The sequence below is a fragment of the Artemia sp. Qi Xiang Cuo genome, chromosome 4 (genome assembly GCF_049724085.1).
Source record: "Artemia sp. Qi Xiang Cuo chromosome 4, ASM4972408v1, whole genome shotgun sequence".
NCBI lineage: Eukaryota > Metazoa > Arthropoda > Branchiopoda > Anostraca > Artemiidae > Artemia > Artemia sp. Qi Xiang Cuo.
Genome location: NC_142797.1, coordinates 42,325,939 through 42,347,171, shown reverse-complemented (window position 1 = coordinate 42,347,171; position 21,233 = coordinate 42,325,939). Strand labels below are relative to the sequence as shown.

At 35.5% G+C, this 21,233-nt stretch overlaps 1 protein-coding gene across 2 annotated transcripts in view; it reads left to right on the top strand.

Moving 5' to 3' along the window:
* The first annotated feature begins 2,909 nt into the window (after positions 1–2,909).
* The window catches only part of LOC148953129 (hypoxia up-regulated protein 1-like), a 70,862-nt gene continuing 52,538 nt past the window's right edge, over positions 2,910–21,233 (top strand). The window contains exons 1-3 of one of the 2 annotated variants that reach the window (XM_089088311.1): positions 2,910–2,991; positions 14,565–14,761; positions 17,793–17,919. In XM_089088311.1, coding sequence (XP_088944437.1) covers positions 14,580–14,761; positions 17,793–17,919 — 309 coding nt within the window. In that variant the 5' untranslated portion in view covers positions 2,910–2,991; positions 14,565–14,579. Of the gene's footprint in view, positions 3,088–14,564; positions 14,762–17,792; positions 17,920–21,233 lie in introns of both variants that reach the window. The other variant, XM_089088310.1, reaches the window with a different exon arrangement.

Genomic DNA, 21,233 nt, shown 5'->3' with positions numbered 1-21,233 from the left:
CAATTCATACTTGATAATATACAGAAATAATTGTTGCTGATATCTTGCTTGTAGCCCTGCTATACGTTGCTCCCAGACCCTCCCCCTTAATATGCAAATACATAGCTGAAATTCGTCCAGTGTACCAGTAAATTTAATCAACTGTGGCAAAACAAGAACCAGAAAAACAAGTGATGGGGGGGCAGAATGCATTGGGAATATATAACTTAGGCTATATATTTGCACATTAGGGGAGGGAGTTAGGGGTAAAGTATAGCTGGGATGCATGCGAAATGTGTTAGCTACAATTACTCTGCATATTATGAATTTTTTCTAAACATGTTTCTTTCTCTATATGTCTTTCTCTAGACTGTTGTAATTAACACTTTTTAACTGTAAATTTACTATACTTTACTATACTTTACTTACTATACTCCTCTCTCCCCCTCCCCCCCCCCCCATAATGTGCAAATATATAGAGTGAATTATATATGGTGAAATTCTAGACAGAATACTGTTTTCTATCTTGGTAAGGGGTTAGGTTACAAAAACGAAACTTTCTGGGATGGGTGTACAGACTAAAGTATGTCCTGGGAAGATATTTTGAAGTACCCAACCCATCTCTACTCCTTTTCCTTATAGGGGCACTGACCTTTGATGACCTTTAAAAAAGCTTTGTTTTATAAAAGTAAAATATTGCAGAATAGATCTTCTGCTAAAAAGAAGTAAAAGAAGAGAGTTTTCAGCCTTACAACTTTGTTCAATCCAAACTTGTTAAATTTCAAAGATCTGAAAATGCGGTTCCTAAATTTAGGAAAAAACCTTTGAAATGGCTTAAAATTCTACTCTGATAACAGGAATTGCATTTCCAAACTAAAACCAAAAAAAAACTCAAATTCAGGTATAAAGTTGTTTTGTCAAAATTAAAAGACTTAGAAGTCAGAAGGGGGTTAACATAATAGAATGGCAATATCTTCCTAGAGTATAGTTTTGGTCCTTGATTCATCACTGAAAGTTTTGCTATTCTATCCTAATTTTGAACAAGCGCTGACCAATTTCGTCTTTTTGAAAAGCTGCAGGGCTTAATACTAAGTAGGATACTCCGCTCATTTGCAGTGTCTGTGACGGTTAACATGAATTTCGAAATCAATTATTTGCCACCAGATCAAGTTGATTACGGACATGAGTCCCTGATTGAACTTGCAAAATCCAAACTTTCAGAACACAGAAGAGCTATATCAAAATACGGTGTTTGGTGTTCCTGAAAACTACGGCTAATGCGGTGCTTAAACAAATGCCTCCTGCTCTTGATTTGCTCCTCAAACTGAAATTTTTATTCCCTGTGATTTGCTTATCACAGTTTCGACCCCAATTTGGAGACTTGCCATTGAGCATTGTTGCTACCACCGATTTCAGTGCCCTGGAGAATTAGTGCAGGAAACTGATGGACGTTAGTTGGTCATTTGAGTGTGGAAGAAAAATCCCCAAACACTCCTCTTAGTTCTGGATAGCATTCCTACATTATCTTGATGCTGTCAGAGCATCTCCTTTTCGTGAGTTAGCCAGGTGGATATTGACCCTGTTGAGTTTGCCAATTAGCAATGCGATAGTGGAATGGTGCTTTTCTATGATGAATGTTGTTAAGAGTATGCTCTGAAACCGTATGCTCTTCCTCATGTTGAACTCAATACTTGTGTTCAGGCTGTGGTTATCAGTGTGTGGCTGTTATGGCTCGACGTTTGAGCCTACAAAGCGTATGCTGCTTTTCAATTGTGATATTTATAAGGTTTGTGAAGTCGAAGAAACTAAACAAACAACTGATCTAGTCCATTTGAAAGATATCCTAGCCTTTTTTGAGCTTTAAGTCCCTTAGCCTTGTGGATCTAAGAGCCTTTCTTTTTTGTTTTTTCACTTGAACGATAAAATATGTGTTGATTTGTTTTAGGTGTTCTCTCGGTTAGCCCTGCCCTGCCCTTTTCTTCTTTTTTTCTTTTTTCTTATTGATCGGTCTTTAGCTTCCCGTGTAATTTCATCTTGGGATTATGAAAGCTTTTGTGTTAACCCCGTTCCCACGTTTCTTTCTCAGGCCTTATTTTAATTATAAAGTAATTTGTAAATAATATATTGCAACTTTACTAAAATTTGTTATGCGATAATAAACCAAAGATATTGTATGTCTTCGGCTGGTGGTTGTTACTAATATAGACCAGCGTATCCATAGGAATAAGCTATATTAAGTTCTAAAAGTAAAAATAAAGTTCACAGCTGTTTAACCATTATGACGCATAAACCTGCAGCCAAAAACAGATGAATTTTGGTGGACCACGCAAAATGGTTGTTCTTCCGAGAATGCGGAGAAGGATGAACCTAGGGTAAGCAAGCAAGGTAAAAGTATAGTTAGATTAGGAGCAAAACTTTTTCTGACTTTAGATCGAAAGAACTATCTTAGCACTATTTCATCTGTGGCACGTGCTTCAATTTGTAGCACCTTCGTAATCAATTTTTTTGATTTTGTCTTGGACGAAATGATGAGGATTTTGAAAAGACTAAGGAGTGAACAAAAAGTGCGGAACGCATTTTCCCGTATTTGTTACGAAAGATCTGTGCGAAGTTTGATTTAACCAGGACCACCTTTTTGCCGTGTTCGTTTCGAAAGATTGGTGCTAAGTTTGAAATAACCGGACAAAAAATAAAACTGATCTAAAACTAATTTTGTAATTATTTGTAATTAATTGTAATCCAATTACACTTACCGTGCCATGCGCGTGTCGCGGTGTAAGTCGCGATACGCGCAAAACTTTTTTGACTTTAGCACCGAAAATTGTTGTGAAACACGCAAAATTGGGCAATTTTAGCACTTTTAGAACTGACCATGATGGCACTCTTGGTTTTCAAAGGCTCGGGCGTATTTTGGCGTGTTTTCCAAAGGCTCGGGCTTGTTTTTGTTTCACTTTCTGCCAACACTGTTGAACACTCAATCCAATAGAATAGGCTCTTGTCACCAAAATTGACGTAAGATTAGGCCTAAAGTCTGATGGCTTTTCTGATGATCATTTCACAAAACTGATTCGTTTCTAATCATTTAATTTTCAATTGCCTTATTGATTTGTGAGTTTTGGCCATACTAAGTTGTTGTAGGCTAATTTAGTATCTAGACTAATGCCTAATCCTCAAGGACCATTTTAGCTTGCTTAACAAGGATGTTTCCAGGTTGAAAGGCATATGATATCAGTTTACTGGTTGACCACTTCTAAAAGAGACATAATAAGATAAAGATAGGCTAGTACCATTAGATTCCTTATTTTGTCCTATTTCCAAATATCATGGTTGCATTTCTGACAATATACCCTCTCCCCTTATGATCCCTTTTATAGTGCCAACAACGTATGGTAAGCCTATCAGTTTTGCAAGCCCACTCAAGAGAGAAATGTTAAGCTTTTAAAGTTCTGGAAACTAGACCTATGTGATAATTCTTAGCCTACTTAGGCAAATATCATTCAATAATGCCAACCATTAAAATTTACCCTACATAAAATGTGCACATATATATGATAAAATTCTAGTTTTGTTACTTTTGGCTATCTTGGGAAGAAATTAGGTTAGTAAAATAAAACTGTCAGGGATGGATCTATAGGCTAGACTAAAGTATATCCTGGGAAGGTATTTTGAAGGATAAGTTTTGGTACATTTTTACCAAATCATATTGACTTACAAATAAAGTGAATATACCACTTGATGTCTTTTTTAGGGTGAGCAATGTTTGACTATTAAAGTCATTGATTCTTTATACTCTAAGACACAAATATTGTCATTTACTCTTATATAGAAAGTACTAGGCTATAAAGTCAAACAAAAGACAATATTGTGTTTTCTTTAAACATGGAGAATGATATAGTCTTCTGTATGACTTTTTAAACAACAAATTATTATAGAGAAGTATGAATAAAGTTATACAGAAGACTTTTTGGTCTTCCTATTTTATATATAATCAACTAAAATGTCATACAGAAGAAATTATATTAGCCTACCCTACTGATACATAGAGCAAACAACAAAAAGTCATACAGATGGTTTTTTATAGCCTAGACCTACAGGATTTCATATATAGAGCAGCCTAAATAAAGTCAGACAAATGACGTTTTAATGTATCATTCTACTATAAAGCATTATGAATAAAGTCATACAGATGACTTTTTATGCCTCCTGTTATTACAGAGCAAACATGAATAAAGTCATACAGACAACTTTTAATACCTCATACTATTATAAAGCAAACTTAAATAAAGTCATACAGATGACTTTTTATACCTCATACTATTAAAGAGCAAGACGAGTGTTGGCAGCTGCATGCGTTCCAGTCTCTTGTTGTATGGGAGATCTTGTAGGCCAGCTATGCACTTTGTGGCATGTCTCTGAACTCCTTCGATTAGACTGGTATCATTCTTATAAGAAGGGGAGGTGAGACATGTACCAAAATCCAAAACGGGTCTAACTATAGCCTGATAGAGCCTTAGAAAGACTGTACGGGAGCAGCTGGTTATAGTGCGTTTGAGGAGACCAAGGCTTGAATTTGCTTTTGAAACTACTTGTTGCCAGTGGCCGTGGAACTTCAGTTGTTCAGCAAACTTAAAGCAAACTTAATAAAAGTCATGTATTATAAAGCAAACTTAAATAAAGTCATACAGATGACTTTTTATACCTCATACTATTACAGAGCAAACTAAAATAAAGTCACACAGGTGACTTTTTATACCTCCTGCTATTATAGAGCAAACAAAAATAAAGTCTTACAGATGACTTTTTATACCTCATACTATTATAAAGCAAACTTAAATAAAGTCATACAGATGACTTTTTATACCTCCTGCTATTATAGAGCAAACAAAAATAAAGTCATACAGATAACTTTTTGTACCTCATACTAGTATAAAGTAAACTTAAATAAAGTCATACAGATGACTTTTTATACCTTATACTATTACAGAGCAAACTTAAATAAAGTCATACAGATGACTTTTTATACCTCCTGCTATTATAGAGCAAACAAAAATAAAAGTCTCACAGATGACTTTTTATACCTCATACTATTATAGAGCAAACATAAATAAAGTCTTATAGAAGACTTTTTATAGGACATCCACCACATGGCTAATATGAGAGTAAAGTTCATCTGTGATGCAAATGGATGTTATATTTAGATTGAGGATGCAATTCTAGGTATATATTTGCACATTAGGGGGGTGGGGGTATATATTCTGTGAATATATAGGCTCTAAGAAATTTGTATATATATACACTCTCAAATTAGCCATCTGGTGGTATCCCCTTTTTATACCTCATAACATTACAGAGCAAACATGAATAAATTCTTACATATGACTTTTTGTTGTTTTCTCTATGTATCAGTGGGGTAATATAATTTCTTCTGCATGACATTTTTGTGGATCATATATTAAATAAGAAAGCCAAACAGTCTTCTGTATAACTTTATTTGTACTTCTCTACAATAATTGATGTTTAAAAAGTCATACAGAAAACTTTATATCATTCTCCATCTTTTCTCTAGAAATAGAAATATATAATTACAAACATACAAGGTATAAAAAGTCATTTGTATGACTTTATTCATGTTTGCTCCATAAAAGTATGAAGTTTAAAAAGTTATCTGTAAAACTTTGTTCACATTTGCCATATAATAGTACAAGGTATAAAATGTCATCTGCATTACTTTATTCATGTTTGCTCTATAATTGTGTAAGATATAAAAAGTCATCAGTATGACTTTATTCATGTTTGCTCTATAGGCTAATAGTGTAAGACATAAAAATTCAACTGTATGGCTTTATTTTTGCTTGCTTTAAAATAGCAAGAGGTACAAAAAGTCATCTGTATGACTTTATTTATGTTTGCTCTATAAAAGAATGAGGCATAAAGTCATCTGTATGACTTTTTATCATTCTACATAATAGGAGAAAGCATGATATTGTCTTCTGTTTGTTTTTATACTGCATTCTATATAAGAGTAAATGACAATATTCTATTGCTCAGATATAAAGAAAAAAGTTTCTACATTGTCATATGTAAGTAACCCCTTTTTTATGCTCTTTCCAAATGTAATAATAATTTTTGTCAGAAATGAATTTTACCCTCACCCCTATATACCAATTCAGGGTATATATTTGCACATTAGGGGGGTGGGGGTAAAGTTTAAACTTACCTCCCATTTGCATCAGAAATAAAATTTGCCACAGAAATTCAGAAATGAATTTTCTTCAGAAATTGTTTTACTCACACTTTTGTCAGAAATGGTTTTCCTCACTTCTCAGATCATTTTTGTCAGAAATGAATTTTCCTCAGAAATGGTTTTCCTCACACTTGTCAGAAATGGTTTTCCTCACAGTCAGAGCTGTTCCTAAGGGGAAAACCAGGGCAGTTGCCCCAGGCACTGTGGCTTTGAGGGCAGCACAGCTGGGGAATTGCCCACTTTGATTTGACTTTCTTTGCTTATATTTGAGTTGAGAGAGGGCATTATAATTAATTTTTCCCCAAGTGCCACCAACCCTAGGAATGGCTCTGCTCAAATTCAACATGATTGGCAAAATGTCATAAATTCTTTGAATTTATATAATATGTCTAGCAATAATTTGGCTGATTTTACTATTGAGTCTATGTAGGTTTCTCACTTTACTTCTATTTTTATACTACTACTACTAACAATTCACCACAGCACTAAGCCGCCTGAGGCCAACACAGCTATGCATGTCCCTCCACCATCCCAATCTATTCAGAGCCTCCCTTTTTACACCCTCCCACAAAGTTCCCATTTCCTTTTAATTTTTCTTTAGGATGTCCTCTCACCCCAGACAAGGGTGACCTGCTTTCTGTTTAGCCCTAGACGGTTGGCCAAAAAGAACAACCTTCAGCAATCTGTCATCCTTCATCTGCACAATGTGCCCTAGCCACCTCAACCTTTCTTTCATTATAGCCCTAGAGAGCAGTATTGAACCACATTTTTTGTACAGCCTATTGTTTGAAATATAGTCAGTCAGCCAGGTACCCAGAACAATCCTTCAGCAATTTCTCTGGAAAATATCTAGCAAATCTTCATCCATTTTTCAGAGCACACACGCTTCAGAACCATACTTGACCACTGTCATCACTGTAGCTTCCAATATTCTAATTTTCGTTCGCAGACATATCTTCCTATTCTTCCTAACCTTTTTTAACTGTGGGAAAACACCCTGAGCCGTGGCTACTCTACTTTTGACTGCTCACACCATCTTTACAAATAATATTACCAAGGTAAGTGAAGCTGCCCACCTGATCAATCTTTTCGTTACTCGAAGTCACCTTTTCATCTTCACTTATTCCTAGCCTTAGTGACTTAGTCCTCTTAACACTAATTTTCAAGCTTATTCTTGCCCCCTGAACTTGCAAAACCTGCAAGAATTTATTTATTTTGCTCACACTTTCATCTAGGATGCTTAAATCATCAGCATAATCTATGTCCAAGGGAGTTATTCCTCCCTATTTGATTCCTTGGTCTCCCATTGCCTTTCCTGTGCTCCTTAAGACAAAATTCATCAAAATTAATCATATAAAGGGGGATAGAACACAGCACTTCGTAGCTTCTGATTTAATACAAAACCAGCTGCTAACCTCATTTCCTACCTTAACTGCAGCAGTGTTCTTCTCGTACATAGCACTAATCACTTTAATGTCTGGTATACCATACAAGGATAAAACCTTTACTAAAGCTCTTCTATCAACAGAATTGAATGCCTGCTCATAATCTATAAAACTCAGGACCAAAGGGGTTTGACAATTCAGTCACTTATCAATTATTAACCTAAGAGTGAAAATTTGGTCAACACATCCTCTATCTTTTCTAAAACTGCACTGTTCTTCTCTTAAAACTTTGCCTACAGAATCTCTCAGTCTAAAAAGTATCATATTACTAAGTAATTTGCTACCTACAGAGACCAGACTAATGCCTTGATAATTACCATGCTCATTTTTATCACCTTTCTTATAAAGTGCCTTAATTAAGGTTTTTCTAAAATTGTTAGGTACTTCCCCTTTTTCTAAAATCATATTCATAATCTTCAGTAACTTATTTCTAACCTCAGAGCCACCATATTTAAGAAACTCATTCACCACCCTATCAGCACCTAGAGCCTTATTAGTTTTTAATCCTTTTAGTACTGTCACTAATTCTTCCTCACAAAACAAATTTTTTTTCAGATCCAAGGTATCACAAACTTTTTCATTTTCCTCTATATCTTTTCCTGTAACTGTATCTCAGTTTAGCAAATTCTTAAAATGTTCTGCCCATCTCTCTTGAATTCTTTCCTTATTGCTAATTGTGTTTCCCATTCCTATCTTTAACTAGGCCAAGTCTGGATTGACTACTCCCTCTCAATTTATTAACATGCCAGTACAATATTTTACTATTTTGCCATCTAGCTGTATCTTCTAGATCCTTGGCAATTTGATCCATGGCCTCTACTTTACACCTCCTTAGTTCACATTTTAATGCTTTCTTCACTTTCTTTACTTTCCTTTTGTTTTCATATTATCTATCACTCAGATAATTATTGTGCAAGCCCCTTCTCCTCTCTATTAAACATAAAGCATTGTCACTAATATTCTTAGCTGCAGTCCTAACTTTCTTCTCTAAGACACCTTCAGCGACTTCACAAATTATTTTTCTAAAATTATTCCAACCATCTTCCACATAATCAAATTTAAACTCTTAAGTTTAGTATTCAACTGTTTGTGGAAAGTTATCTCAAATTTTCATCCTGGAGTTGACCAACATCATAACTTCCCAGGAGGTAGTTACCCTTCCAAAATTTCAGCTTTAAATTAACCTTTGACACTACTATATGGTGATCTTTACTTTTAACATCATTAACAACACTCCTATATACCCTAGTATCTTGCATTGATCCTGCCAGTCTTGGTTTACTATAACATAATCAATAAGGTTTGCTGTCTTACCGTCATGTGAATACCATATTAATTTATGAGCCATTTTATGACCAAACATCATCTTGGTTATAACTAGATTGTTATACCTACAAAATTGCAAAAGGCTGTATCCATTACTGTTTTCTTTTCCTACACCAAATTTACCTAGGCCATGATACCATTTATCTCTATTTCTACCAACCTGGGCATTAAAATCTCTTAGTAAAAACATCTCATTTCTACCTGGGACCCTGTCTATTTGCTCCTGTAACTGTAAGTAAGATTCATCTGATTCACTAGTATCTTGGTCAGTCTGTTCTACAGAGGCATATACTACTATAACTGATACCCTGAACTTTTTACCTTCCCAGTCTAAACAAGACTTAGCAGCTTCCTTATTCATCATGAGCCCTACTCCCTGTCTATGTATCCCATCCTTCCTCCTACCTTTGGGATATGAGTTTCTGAAACTCCTAATAAGTCCAGTTCAAATTGTCTGAATTCGTCTGTCAAATGTCAATATGATGGTCATTTTTTAGTGTTGTAACATTCCAAGTTCCAATTTTCATGTTCTTTAAATCATTGAAATTATTTTGGCCTCAGGAAAAGCAATGATCCTGGATACCAGTGCAGGGATTACATATCTTCTTAAGTCTACACCAAAGTGCTTAAGCTGGCTTAGAACCGGATAGCAAGAAGTCCCTAGGACCTAATAAGTCCAGTCTGAATTTGTCTGTCAAAATGTCAATATGATGGTCATTTTTTAACATTGTAACACTCCAAGTTCCAATTTTCATGTTCTTTAAATCATTGAAATTATTTTGGCCTCAGGAAAAGCATTGATCCCAGATACCAGTGCAGGACAGGTATCACATATCTTTTTAAGTCTACACCAAAGTGCTTAAGCCAGCTTAGAACCAGACAGCAAGAAGTTCCTGGGGTCTCCATGAATGGAGGCTTTGTGCAATCCTGGGCCCATCTTAATCACAACATGGTTTTCAGCACTTGGTGATGCTCTTCTATCAACAAGAGTCAAAATCCTGCACAGACAATCTCAAGCCTATTACCTCCAACTCATTATATATTCATGCCTACAAACATTATGCTACTATGGGGAGGCAACCCATAATAGATAAATTAGCTAGGAAGAGGTTTTTCAGCCCAAAGACGCCCATCAAAACATACCAAGCCCAGAAGAATTGTCCATTGATCAGAATCCTGTGCAAATGCTGTGTTGTTTACTAGGCTATAATTTCCTCAAGGGGCGCCACTCTTCCAGTGGGAATAGAGTTGACTGCAAGGTCCCCAGTCTTGCAGCTACCCCGAAAGGATCGAGGCGGCCCTTTGCAGAGGCCATTGTCCATAGATCTGAATCGTACGCCCTGCTGCAGTTGTCCTCCTTCAGAGGATCCTCCTGCAATGGTGCTCTGCATCACCATGCAATTTAACTCATTACTGGGAGAAGGTATGTAACTCAAGGGACTTGTGGACACACCAGTGGGCCCTATTGAGTGTATCCTTCCTTCTCGGCCTGTATTTATGACCCCAGGTGATGGTGCCCCAGTTTCTATTATGGACCCCCAGGGATAAGGCTTCTCCTTGGTCTGTGCCTCCTATGGAGGTACCCTATATATCTATGGGGTGTTCCCCTATCACCACCTGGGGACACGCTGAGTGGTCTGGGGGGGGGAGCATAAGTTAAAACAATAAAGCCAAAATAATAAAATGAAAGCAGATTTCCAAAATGATGATAGAAATTATGGTGCTTAGGCTACATGCTATAGCAACCACACTAAAGAAGTGAAGCATTAACATTTATTTTTATAATCTGCACATAACACAGTGTCAATTAATACTTATTTCTGCTGACACTGTGCATAATGCCATTCTTCAACTGAAATCCAAGACCATTGTTTTTGATAGGATTATTAAAAATCATTTATGTGATGATTGTAGTCTGCTGTTATTTGATTTGCAGTTGCTTCTTCAAATGTCACTCTGTTGCTCTGTAGTCCTGGATAGCTTCCTGTATAGCATGGTAGTTGTATTTTTAAGAAGGACAAGGGCCTATTTTCTTGTTATTCATATCACCCTATAACTATATCTTGTAATCTTAACAAAGGTCTTGAATAACCTGTGCTTAAATAACCATACTCTGTTGTGTTGTAGTTTCTGTTTGACTTCAATTTTCAGTTTAGTTTTGCTTGTTTTAAGATTTATTTATTCATCTTTATCAGTATCTGTTATTTCATTTTTGATATGATCATTTATTTTAATTTCAGTTTATTTTGGGTTTCATTTATTCTTTAACAGTAATTTCTGGTCATTTTGAGTTGGATTATTAAAGGACCTTATTTCTGCTGGTCTTCAGTTTGATATGGCTCTTGACCATCCTTTGAAAAAAAATTTTTTAGAAGTTTTTTTTAATTAAAATAAGTAAGCATTTTAGAATTTTAAAGAATGATTTTATACTGTTTCCTTCTGAAGAGGAGTAATTGTAAACTAGGACGAACAAAAGAGCTGTTCTATGGAAAATTCATTGATTATACATGATTTGGGCTATATTTGCACATTAGGGGAGAGGGGCCAAAGTTTAATGGCCCACATTTAAGAATAGTATAAATAAGCATTTTATAATGTTTTAAAGTAGTTTCCAGAACTTAGTAGTTTTTCCTTCTGGATAGTAAGAATGCTAAATTGATACCTAATATATTTTTCTGTTATGTGAATTTTGTGCTATGTCATGGGTTCTTTGTTAAAACAGGTTTCTTCATTTCAAACCTGATGATATCCAGTTTTCCCCAATATTAGTTAAAAATATTATTTAAAAGGATTTAAAATGTGGGTAATAATAGAAGAAACATGATTATCTTATTAACAGAAACACCCTGCATATTATCCAGTAGAATCTTATTGGTTTAGTGTTTTCTTTTAGTTTTATATATTCCTAGGGCTACATATGGGACCCTCAGGGGTTGGGGGTGGTGCATTGTCAGAAAATCAACCATGATATTTGGAAAGAGAATAAAATATCGAATCTAATGGTAGGCTACTATTATTGTTTTTTTTTTTAAGCATGTTGATATTTGATTTTTGTGCTGTCTGTTCTGTGATTGGCTCTGGATGATTCTGAAGCTTGTTAGCTAACTTCTTATTTGTTGCAATGCAGATGAAATCAACAGGACTGGTATGTGGTTGGTCACATTCAATCCATAGATGCAGCCAAAATTTAGCTGAATCATGTGATTGAGAGAAACTTTGACTTTCCTGCCAGTTAGAAATGGTTCCTAAATAATTATGTCATTTTGGGTTATACTTACCACTATTTGGGGAGATGCTGCATTATCACTGTAGCAATGATTGTAATGGCAAAAGCATTGATTAGGAAATCATTCAGTGCTGGAACCAGAATTTTTTTTTTTTTTTTTTTAGCAGGGGGCACATAGTAGGTTGCTCTGATGAACTTGCAAACAAAGAAATGCTGGTAATTGAAAGGGAACCTCTACCATTATATTTTGTAGATAGGTAGTGGAAAGGCTTGTAGATTTAATATTAAATCTGGTGAGGGGTAAAGTTCTAATATTTATGTTGAAATTAAAATGATGTAAAAATATTGATACAAAAAATTGTAAGTTATAAAAACCACCCTGCCATAAAAAAAAAAAAGCTGTTCACCATCTACAAAAAAAATGATATTTAATATTTTCTGTATCATTTTTAGCCTTTGCCATTCTGACCACTAGAGCAAGTGAGTTAAGCTTTGTATTGTCAAAAAAAAAATGATCTTGAACCATCTTTTGGAGTCATGCATTCTTTGTGACTATTTGTATAGGTCAAACCATTTAGTATGTCACCTAACTATATGTCATCATTCAGTAATTACGGTGGTAATGAAATGTAGGGAAAGAGGATTAAGATAGAATCGTGTGTTACAAATTACAAAAAAAAATAACTTTAAAGTGTTATATCATCCCAACCAGAGCAAGTGGTCCCAATCTCAAATCCGCTACTGCCTTAGGGGAAGGGGCACGCACCCACCTCCTTGATCTGCCACTGAAATCATTGATAGCATTTGCCCCATAGGTTTTGAAAAAATACCTTTTTTGGTACTTTCATTTAAAAATACGTTTTTGTATTTTCATTGCAAACTTGAAAAGAAGTAAAATCGCCTCAACTCCTTATGTTTTGAAAAATATGTTACTTCATTTGTATCATATAAACTTTGTTTAATTTCTTTATATATTGGGGCTGCAGCAGTAGCTGCAACCTAGCAAGGAACAAACTATGGCCCATAGTAACCGAAAATTAAAAGATATGTTTAAAAAAAACTGGCAAATGAGAAAATGTTTTTTCATATTTAGTTTGTTCAGGAATGGTAATTGAATTGAAGTAAAAAATACACCACTGGAATTTCCATGGCCACACTATTCACAAAACTTACCGTCCCCTGGCTTGAATAACAAGGCTACTTCTCTGCATAATTACCTTGACAATTGATGCATTTGTCATATCTGTGAAGAAGTTTTTTAATACCCTCTTAATAAAAAGTTGCTGTTGGGGATTTTAAGTGAACTGTGAGGGTTTTTCTGGGGTTCAGAAGTGCTATGCCCCAGCCAGTTCTCCAATTCATGGAAAAATAGAAGTCACTAAGCTTTTAGTTGTGACTATGTGTTGGGTGTTTGTTGAAAATGTCCCCTTATTACTCAGTTGAGTAGCAAAAGCAGCTTTCATACATCAGAAGAAAATCCAGAATTAAACAGGCCTCTTCTTCTGTTTTTTATAACTCTCTAGGCATGTTCCTGGCTCCATCAACTTCTTTTCACTAAAATGAAGAAGTGGTTTGGGGGAAACACTTCCAAACTAATGAAAAGTTTAAAGAAACCATCACTACTCATTTCATATTATTGGCAGCAACATTTTATGAAAGGGTATTACAAAGCTTGTTCACAGGTATGACAAATGCCTCAAGTGTAAACATGATTATGTAGAAAAGTGACCTCATACTTTCCTTCAGCATTGCATCTAGTGAAGTTGCTGGATACACTTGGATGAAAAACATTGACTTACACTACACAATTTGAAAACTCAACTGTTTCCTAGAGCTAATACCAAAAGAGATGAAAAGAGTAGCTTGTTTGTTTTCAAAGAATACACGCCTCTATGTCCTGTCGGTCATCTGTATGTCCGACAGGATCAGCAGATTTTCTCTTCAAAATTAGCAGATATTGGATCAGCAGATTTTCTCTTCAAAATTAAATATTTTGCTTGTCAATTTCCATCAAACTGTATTTATTATATTAGAAATAATGCATAATAGTCTGCTATTCCAAGTGCTAATGCAGCTTCAGACTCCTTGACGATTATGGTTGCCTCTTGTATCCTTTGATGGGTTGATAATGACTTCTCCTTGTGTTGTGTCTTTCAAACTTAGTGCTGATGAGGTACTATTGAAAACTTCCTTACACACTAATCCCAGTAAGACTGAAAATGCTATGTTATGAAACAAATCATTGGGGAACTCTTAAAGTAATGGAGCTAACTTCTAATGTACTCCATTTTAGAAACTCGAGTTGACAATTGATTTATTAAGTTAAGTTTTGTTTCTATTTCAGAAAATATCCAGAGAAATGAGGATATTCTGGTGTTTAACCTTGCTAGCCTCTACCTATAGCTTTTGTACTGCAGCTGTAATCTCAGTAGATGTTGGTACAGAATGGATGAAGATTGGAATAGTCTCTCCAGGAATGCCACTAGAAGTTGCTCTTAACAAAGAATCAAAACGGAAGACACCAGTGGCCATTGCTTTTAGGTAATTCTTATATTGCTAACATTATTCATATTCTATATTAATTGAAAACGAGGATATGACATTAAACATGCTTGTTCTGGTTTATTCTTAGCATTGGAAACAGACGTCAGCAGTAACTCAACTCTGACTGTGAGATTACTTTGCCATATTAATAAGTAACTGTTTACTTTTTGTGAAAGATTTTCTTGCCTTTGATACCTCAAATCGTGCTTCTATGAGACTATTTCCATGGGATTCTGTTGAGATCCCATGGTCGATATTCCAGGTACTCTACTTGATACTCCAGATAGTAGGCTTTTGCACACTTATATAAAATATCGTCACTGCTTCCTATATCAGTCTGAGTTGATTCTAGTCTTGAACTTGTTGATGGTGCCTGCAGTTGCTGTACACTCAAATAGGTTGTTCCAAGTTAGAAATAGCTTGTGGGATGTAGAAATGGTACCCTAATATTTTGGAGTAGGTATTTTATTGTAATTTGCAGGAATGGTCATGCATTGAACTGGCCTTTGATTGTTAAAAGTGGGATTTGAGGACTCTTGACTGCTGTAGTTTATAAGTAAATATTGCTTGCCCTTTTGTTTTGGAAACGTTGTACATATGTCAGATTTCGAATGGTGTTGGGGAACTTATTGGCACATGTCTGCAGTTTTTCAGCAGAGGTCTGGTCGTCAACGAAATGCTTTAATCATTCCAGTTGTTTTGTTCCAAGGCTGTAACCATTGAATTCACCAAGAAGAGATAAATAACTTATGTTTATGGAAGTAAATGTACTGATCTAGGAATTAGCATAAGTTTGCAATGTAGTAGTGGTCTTTATAACAGGAATCCTTAAGGCTCCTATACAGTTTTTTTTTTCTATACAGGCAAGGATTGATAATAAAGGTCTTGGGTTGACTGATTATTGCTGGATTTCAGGGAAGTTCAAATAAATTCAATTTTGGGCTTGCTGTAACTAAATCTGGAATTTAGCTAAGTCTTCTTATGAATGGGTCTGGCTAAAACCTTGGCTTTAGCTATATTTTTGTGCTAGTAAGTATCTGCATTTGCTAAATGTAATTTTGAATAGGCTTTTTGCTTCAAAATAAAAAGTAAACAAAAGATTACCCTTTATTTGATGCTTTAACATTGCTCTAATTGCACACATTATAGCACCATCCAGTTAAAAGAAAAAACTTTAAAATAGAGCCTGTATCACCTGCATCACAACAAAGTAAAATTCAAAAATTTTACACCGGCGTAGACTTTACTCAGAAATGTTAAGAGGTATTTTTTCTTCTTTTTTTCTTTTTTCTTTTATTGTCCTCACTGGGAGCCCAAGTTCAAATTGTAATGCTATCAATTTTTCAGAGTAGTTGTCATGAGTTATCATAATATAAGGCAAAGTTCACACTTTATGAGCTATAGTGAGGATGTAGGATGCCTTGCCCAGAGGCAGGATTTTCTCTGCGATTCTGTCCTGTTTTTGATGCACTTGCATTATGGGAAATTAGCACATTGCATATGATCGCTATTTTAATTTTATTTCATTTTTTTTAATGAAAGGAAATAGTGACTACAAACTGAACGAAAATCATCATATGTAAAAGGATGGCCTTTATGTTGGCGTTTCATATATGTTGCCGTATATGTTGGCCTCTCAGTTACTTTTGATATTTTCGTATAACAAACCATTCTTGAAAAACGGAAGTTAATTTTAATAAGACATGAACACATTAATGGTGAAAACGAAACTGAGCCTGAAAAGGTTCTTTTAATAAAAATGTACAATAAGATGTATGTATATTCAAGGTTAGGTGCAACAGCATGGGGGCCGTGATGGCTTCGGCTCCATAGAAAACAAAAAGTCATGCAGAGATTGTCAGTCAGCATCGTCAAAAATCTTCCTCTTCGTCCAGCCTGAAACTTTAGTAAAAAGATTATTTAAAATTATTTTTACAAAACTACGAGGGATCAAAAATTTTGACTGACCAGTCAAAATTTGCCTGAAATTTAAATTGTAATTTACTATTTTATAGGTTGTATACAGAAAAGCTTTAAAAAAGTTTCAGCTCGCTGCAAGTGACACTGGTCTCTAGGGGGTTTTGAGGAGGCGGCAGCCCCACCTTAATTTGCTGTAATTACAAATTATTTAAAGTTTATATTCATTATTCTTTTCTGCTGTTATAGAGTCCATTGTTCATTCGTGGCATATTCTCTTTGTTTTAAGTTTGACTTGTTATATAATCTTATTTTTTTCTCTTTTTAGGTTTTAATATCGCCATTTAGTTGTTTTTTTAAGTTGTTTTTGTAACGCTTCATTTATGTGAGAAAGCTTCATTTATGTCTGTAATAACCGTTCATTTTGTATGCACTGCATTTATGTTTTAAAAGTTAATGCCGCACCAGGAAGCCGAGGGCTTCTGAAAACTGGGAGACTATGAATAAGTAATCTTATTCGTTACTTTGAAAGGCTCTCAAACTTTATATTTGAACAAATGAGCCCCCTTACAAAAATCTACAACCGCTAGTTTGATACAAATACGATAGGCTCACAATTTTTGGATAGGTTCTTGAAAATTCCACTAAAAGCTCTCAGAAATGATCGATTTGATGGTTTTGTGCTCATCAGGATTTCGTCCTTTTTTGGATGTTTTCCTGATCTTAACTTGCATCAAAGATATTCTTACTTTTGCATTTCTGATTGATTATCTTATAATCAAAATTTTATTTGTCATCCATAAATTACTCCGACTAGAGAAATAATCACTAATAATGGAAACTTCCGAATTTTGTGGGGTTTTTTTTAGGATACTTTCTTAAATGTTTCTGCCAGAGTTTTTTTTCTGTTAGCTTTATTTATTTCAAATTTTACTTTTTTATGTACTACAAGATAAATAAAATTAAGTAAAATCATATTTAAAGATTATAATGGGTTGAAAAAGTCCAACTAGATAACAAGAGAATGCTCTACAAAAATCAATTCACAAGAACAATCACTTTAGAGAGAAAAAATAACTTAAACTAGTTACTTGTTTTTGCCATCTTTTAGGAATGGCGAGCGAACATTTGGAGAGGATGCCTTGACTGTAGGTGTCAGATTTCCAAAGAATTGTTATACACACCTAACTGATCTACTTGGAAAGACTGTTGATCATCCTTCAGTTAAGCGCTATCAGGTAAGTTTGCTTTCTTCTGTCAAGCTCAACATGTTTTGAACCTATAACAAAAAAAATAAGTATCAACAAGTTAACCTCCTTTTCTCTTAGGGGAAAAAAGTCAGATACCGCCCTGTTTACGATATTAAAAGTCCACTAATGAACTTTATTTAAACTCTAATCCATTTAAAAAAAGGTTCATGTCAATGTACTTTAGTCGGCCTCTCATCTGTTCACCTAAGGTTGGGTCTTTGTTTTTCGTTATGTACTTACTGGGAGCTTGGAGACTTGCTTTGGGCCTTGGTTAATAAATTTTGGACCGAAGAATTACATTTTGAGGCATTGGAGCCATATACCTCTCCTCAAGGTCGTGCCCGTAGACATTAACAAATGACGTCAGTGGGTATATCACTTTTTGTTATCACGGGCTTTCGAAATTTCAACTGGTGAGGGCTAGAATTGTTCTGCTATTATGTTCATAACAAAAAAAAAATAATGCATTAAGATAGATAAAATATGTATGCCTATAATTTTCGCTTTGAAGTACGAAACGGGTTCATGTGTGAAGGGACCATGTTTGGGGCTTAATTAAAATGAATTAGCTTGTGAAATTTCTTGTCATGAATTTGTAAAATTTATACCTGTACAAAATTTACAGTTTGGGGAACAAAAAATAATTGCCTTGAGCCTAACCCGGTGTGCACGGGGGTGGGATGGAACGGGCAGAATAAAAATATCAAAATATCTCGGATTGCTAGGTATAAAGGCTGACGCCTATATACCTTTTTTTATCTATCGCTTCATACTTTCTCAAGACACCTGAGTCATGCAGAATTTGAGGGCAATTTGTAACTGGTGTCCTAAAAAGGAAGATGAATTGTAAGCTGTAGACTATGTTCCCTTTTCTTCATTAGATTTTTTTCAAAAATTTGAAAGTTCGAAAAAGATTGTATATCTTTACAGAATATCAAAGATATAAAATCATGTGGTATAAAAGGATATAAAACCTCAAAGAATATCAATATTGCAGTCTTTTAATACGCAGGCATGGGGACTGAGCGAGAGCTCCTTAAGAACAATTATATATATATATATATCACACAGAGAAAACATTCTTTGACTTTTTCTTAACAAGAACCTAGTAAAGAATGAATCACGTTGTCAATAATGGCTTTGCTGCAAAAGAAGAGGCATATTTTGTCAAAAATTGTATCTTATTTTAGTGTTATCACTTTTACCCAAGTCTCTAATAAGACATCATGCCCTTGTCAAACGATACGTGTGCTATATCATCTTGGAGATGACGATGTGGTTTTTATCATAAATTGCATTTTATCTTAATGTTATCTTTTGTTAATTGCAAAAGACACTAGATAAGGCAATTTCCTTTCTAATGAGTCCTTTGGAGCCCAACTCCACCCCATGATGTCTCAGCGCCACTAGTGACGACTAAAAAGAAAGAACAAGACGAAGCAGGAGAATGAAAAAAAGGGACACATCCCTGCTTCCCATGTGAAAAAGTGATTTTCCTAGTTACTCAATATGGGGACTGTAATCAGAGGCAACGCTTTATCGTTGCCCATTATAGTATAGAGGCCATAAGGATTCAATGCATTATATTTCTTCTTTTTTTTACCCCCAGAGGCACTTCATATGAAAAGGCTGGTCGTATATACTTCGAAGGGGACTCATTCGATTATAAATTTAAAGTTCTAGTTTAAAGTTCCTTTTTTTAAATTCAAAATGGATTGGAGGTTGACCTGCCCCCATTCCACGCCCTTTTTAACTTTCCTCCCCCACAGACATCCAATCAAAATTTTGAGATAGCTATCTTGTTCAAAATAGTCTAAAGGTCAAATAACTATGCCTGTGGAGATGACATGGTCCCCAACAGCCCCTGGGGCAAGGGCTGTAAGTTACGTAAGTTGTCCATTGCTTACATATAGGGTCTATTATTGGAAAAGAGAGGCACGTTTGCTCCCGGGTTTCCAAAAAGGCTCAGGGCCTTAGGGTGAAGCTTTCTGGAAATGTTGAGGGGAGTGTTGAACAAAAATAAAACATGCTATATGCATGCTGGTTGTCAAAAGAGTGGATCAACAATATCCCAGGGATGGCTGAGGGTATTAAGTTGAAACTTTTAGTGCATGTTGACGGGGATGTTGAGAAGTGATTGGAGAGACAACCAGCCCCTCTTGCTATATTCAAAACCACTCCCCCAAACACTGATGGAATTCTTGAAATACGAATCTCATTCAAAATACTTAAAAGGCCGAAAAACTATGCTTCCGAGAATGCCATAGCCCCAAGGCAAGAGTTGTAAATTGTGCAATTTGCCCGTGGCTTACACACAGGATTTATAATTGAGAAGGGGAAGAATGTTCGTTCCTGGGTGTGTCGAAAAAGGCTAAATCAAAAGACACTATGTGTATCCAGGTTATCAAAAGGACGTATATGCAATACCCTAGGAATGGCTAAGGGTATTAGCTTGAAACTTTCAGGGCTACTACTACTGTGACTTCTTGTGAGTCTTGTGACTGTGACTAGGACCACTTGTGGCTGTGACTACGACTAATTGCGACGGCTACTGCGACTATGATTGCAACTGCTCGCGACTGTGACCGAGGCTACTTGCAAAAAGACTTGGAAAGACCATAAGGCTTTAATCTATTATTTATTTATTATTTTTTCCATAGCCACATCGTTTGGAATGGATAGTCATAGAAACTTCGCAGGGGACCCATTTGATTAGAAATTGAAAGTTCTATAACCCTTTTTAAGAGTCAAGGTAATCGGAGGGCAACCAGTCCTCCTCGCATACCCTTTTAGCTGCCCTCCCCCCAAACACATCAGTTCAAAATTTTGAGATAGCCATTCTGTTCAATACAAATAGATATGCATCCCCGGATGACGTGACCCCCCCCCCCCCTCACACAGTCCCTGGGGCAAAATAATGTAAGTTGTGCAAGTTGTCCAATGTTATTTTTTTTTTTTTTAAGAGAGGGGGGCATGTGATCCTGGGTCTCCGATAAGTCTTACGGTATTAAAGTAAAACTTTAAGGAAATTTTGAGGGGAATGTAGAACAAAATAAAGACACTAAGAGTATACTGGTTTCTAAAGGGCAAAGTAATTGGAGAGCAATCAGCCCCCCCCCCCTCGTCATTTTTAGATTCCCCCTCAACACTGGTCTAGATTTTGAGATAGTTATTTTTCCACGACAGTCAAAAGGTCCAATAACTATGCCTTCGGGGATGATATGACTCCCCACAGCCCTCAGGGCAAGCATTGTAAATTATGCAATTTGTCCATGGTTTAAATATAGGTTTTAAAGGGGATA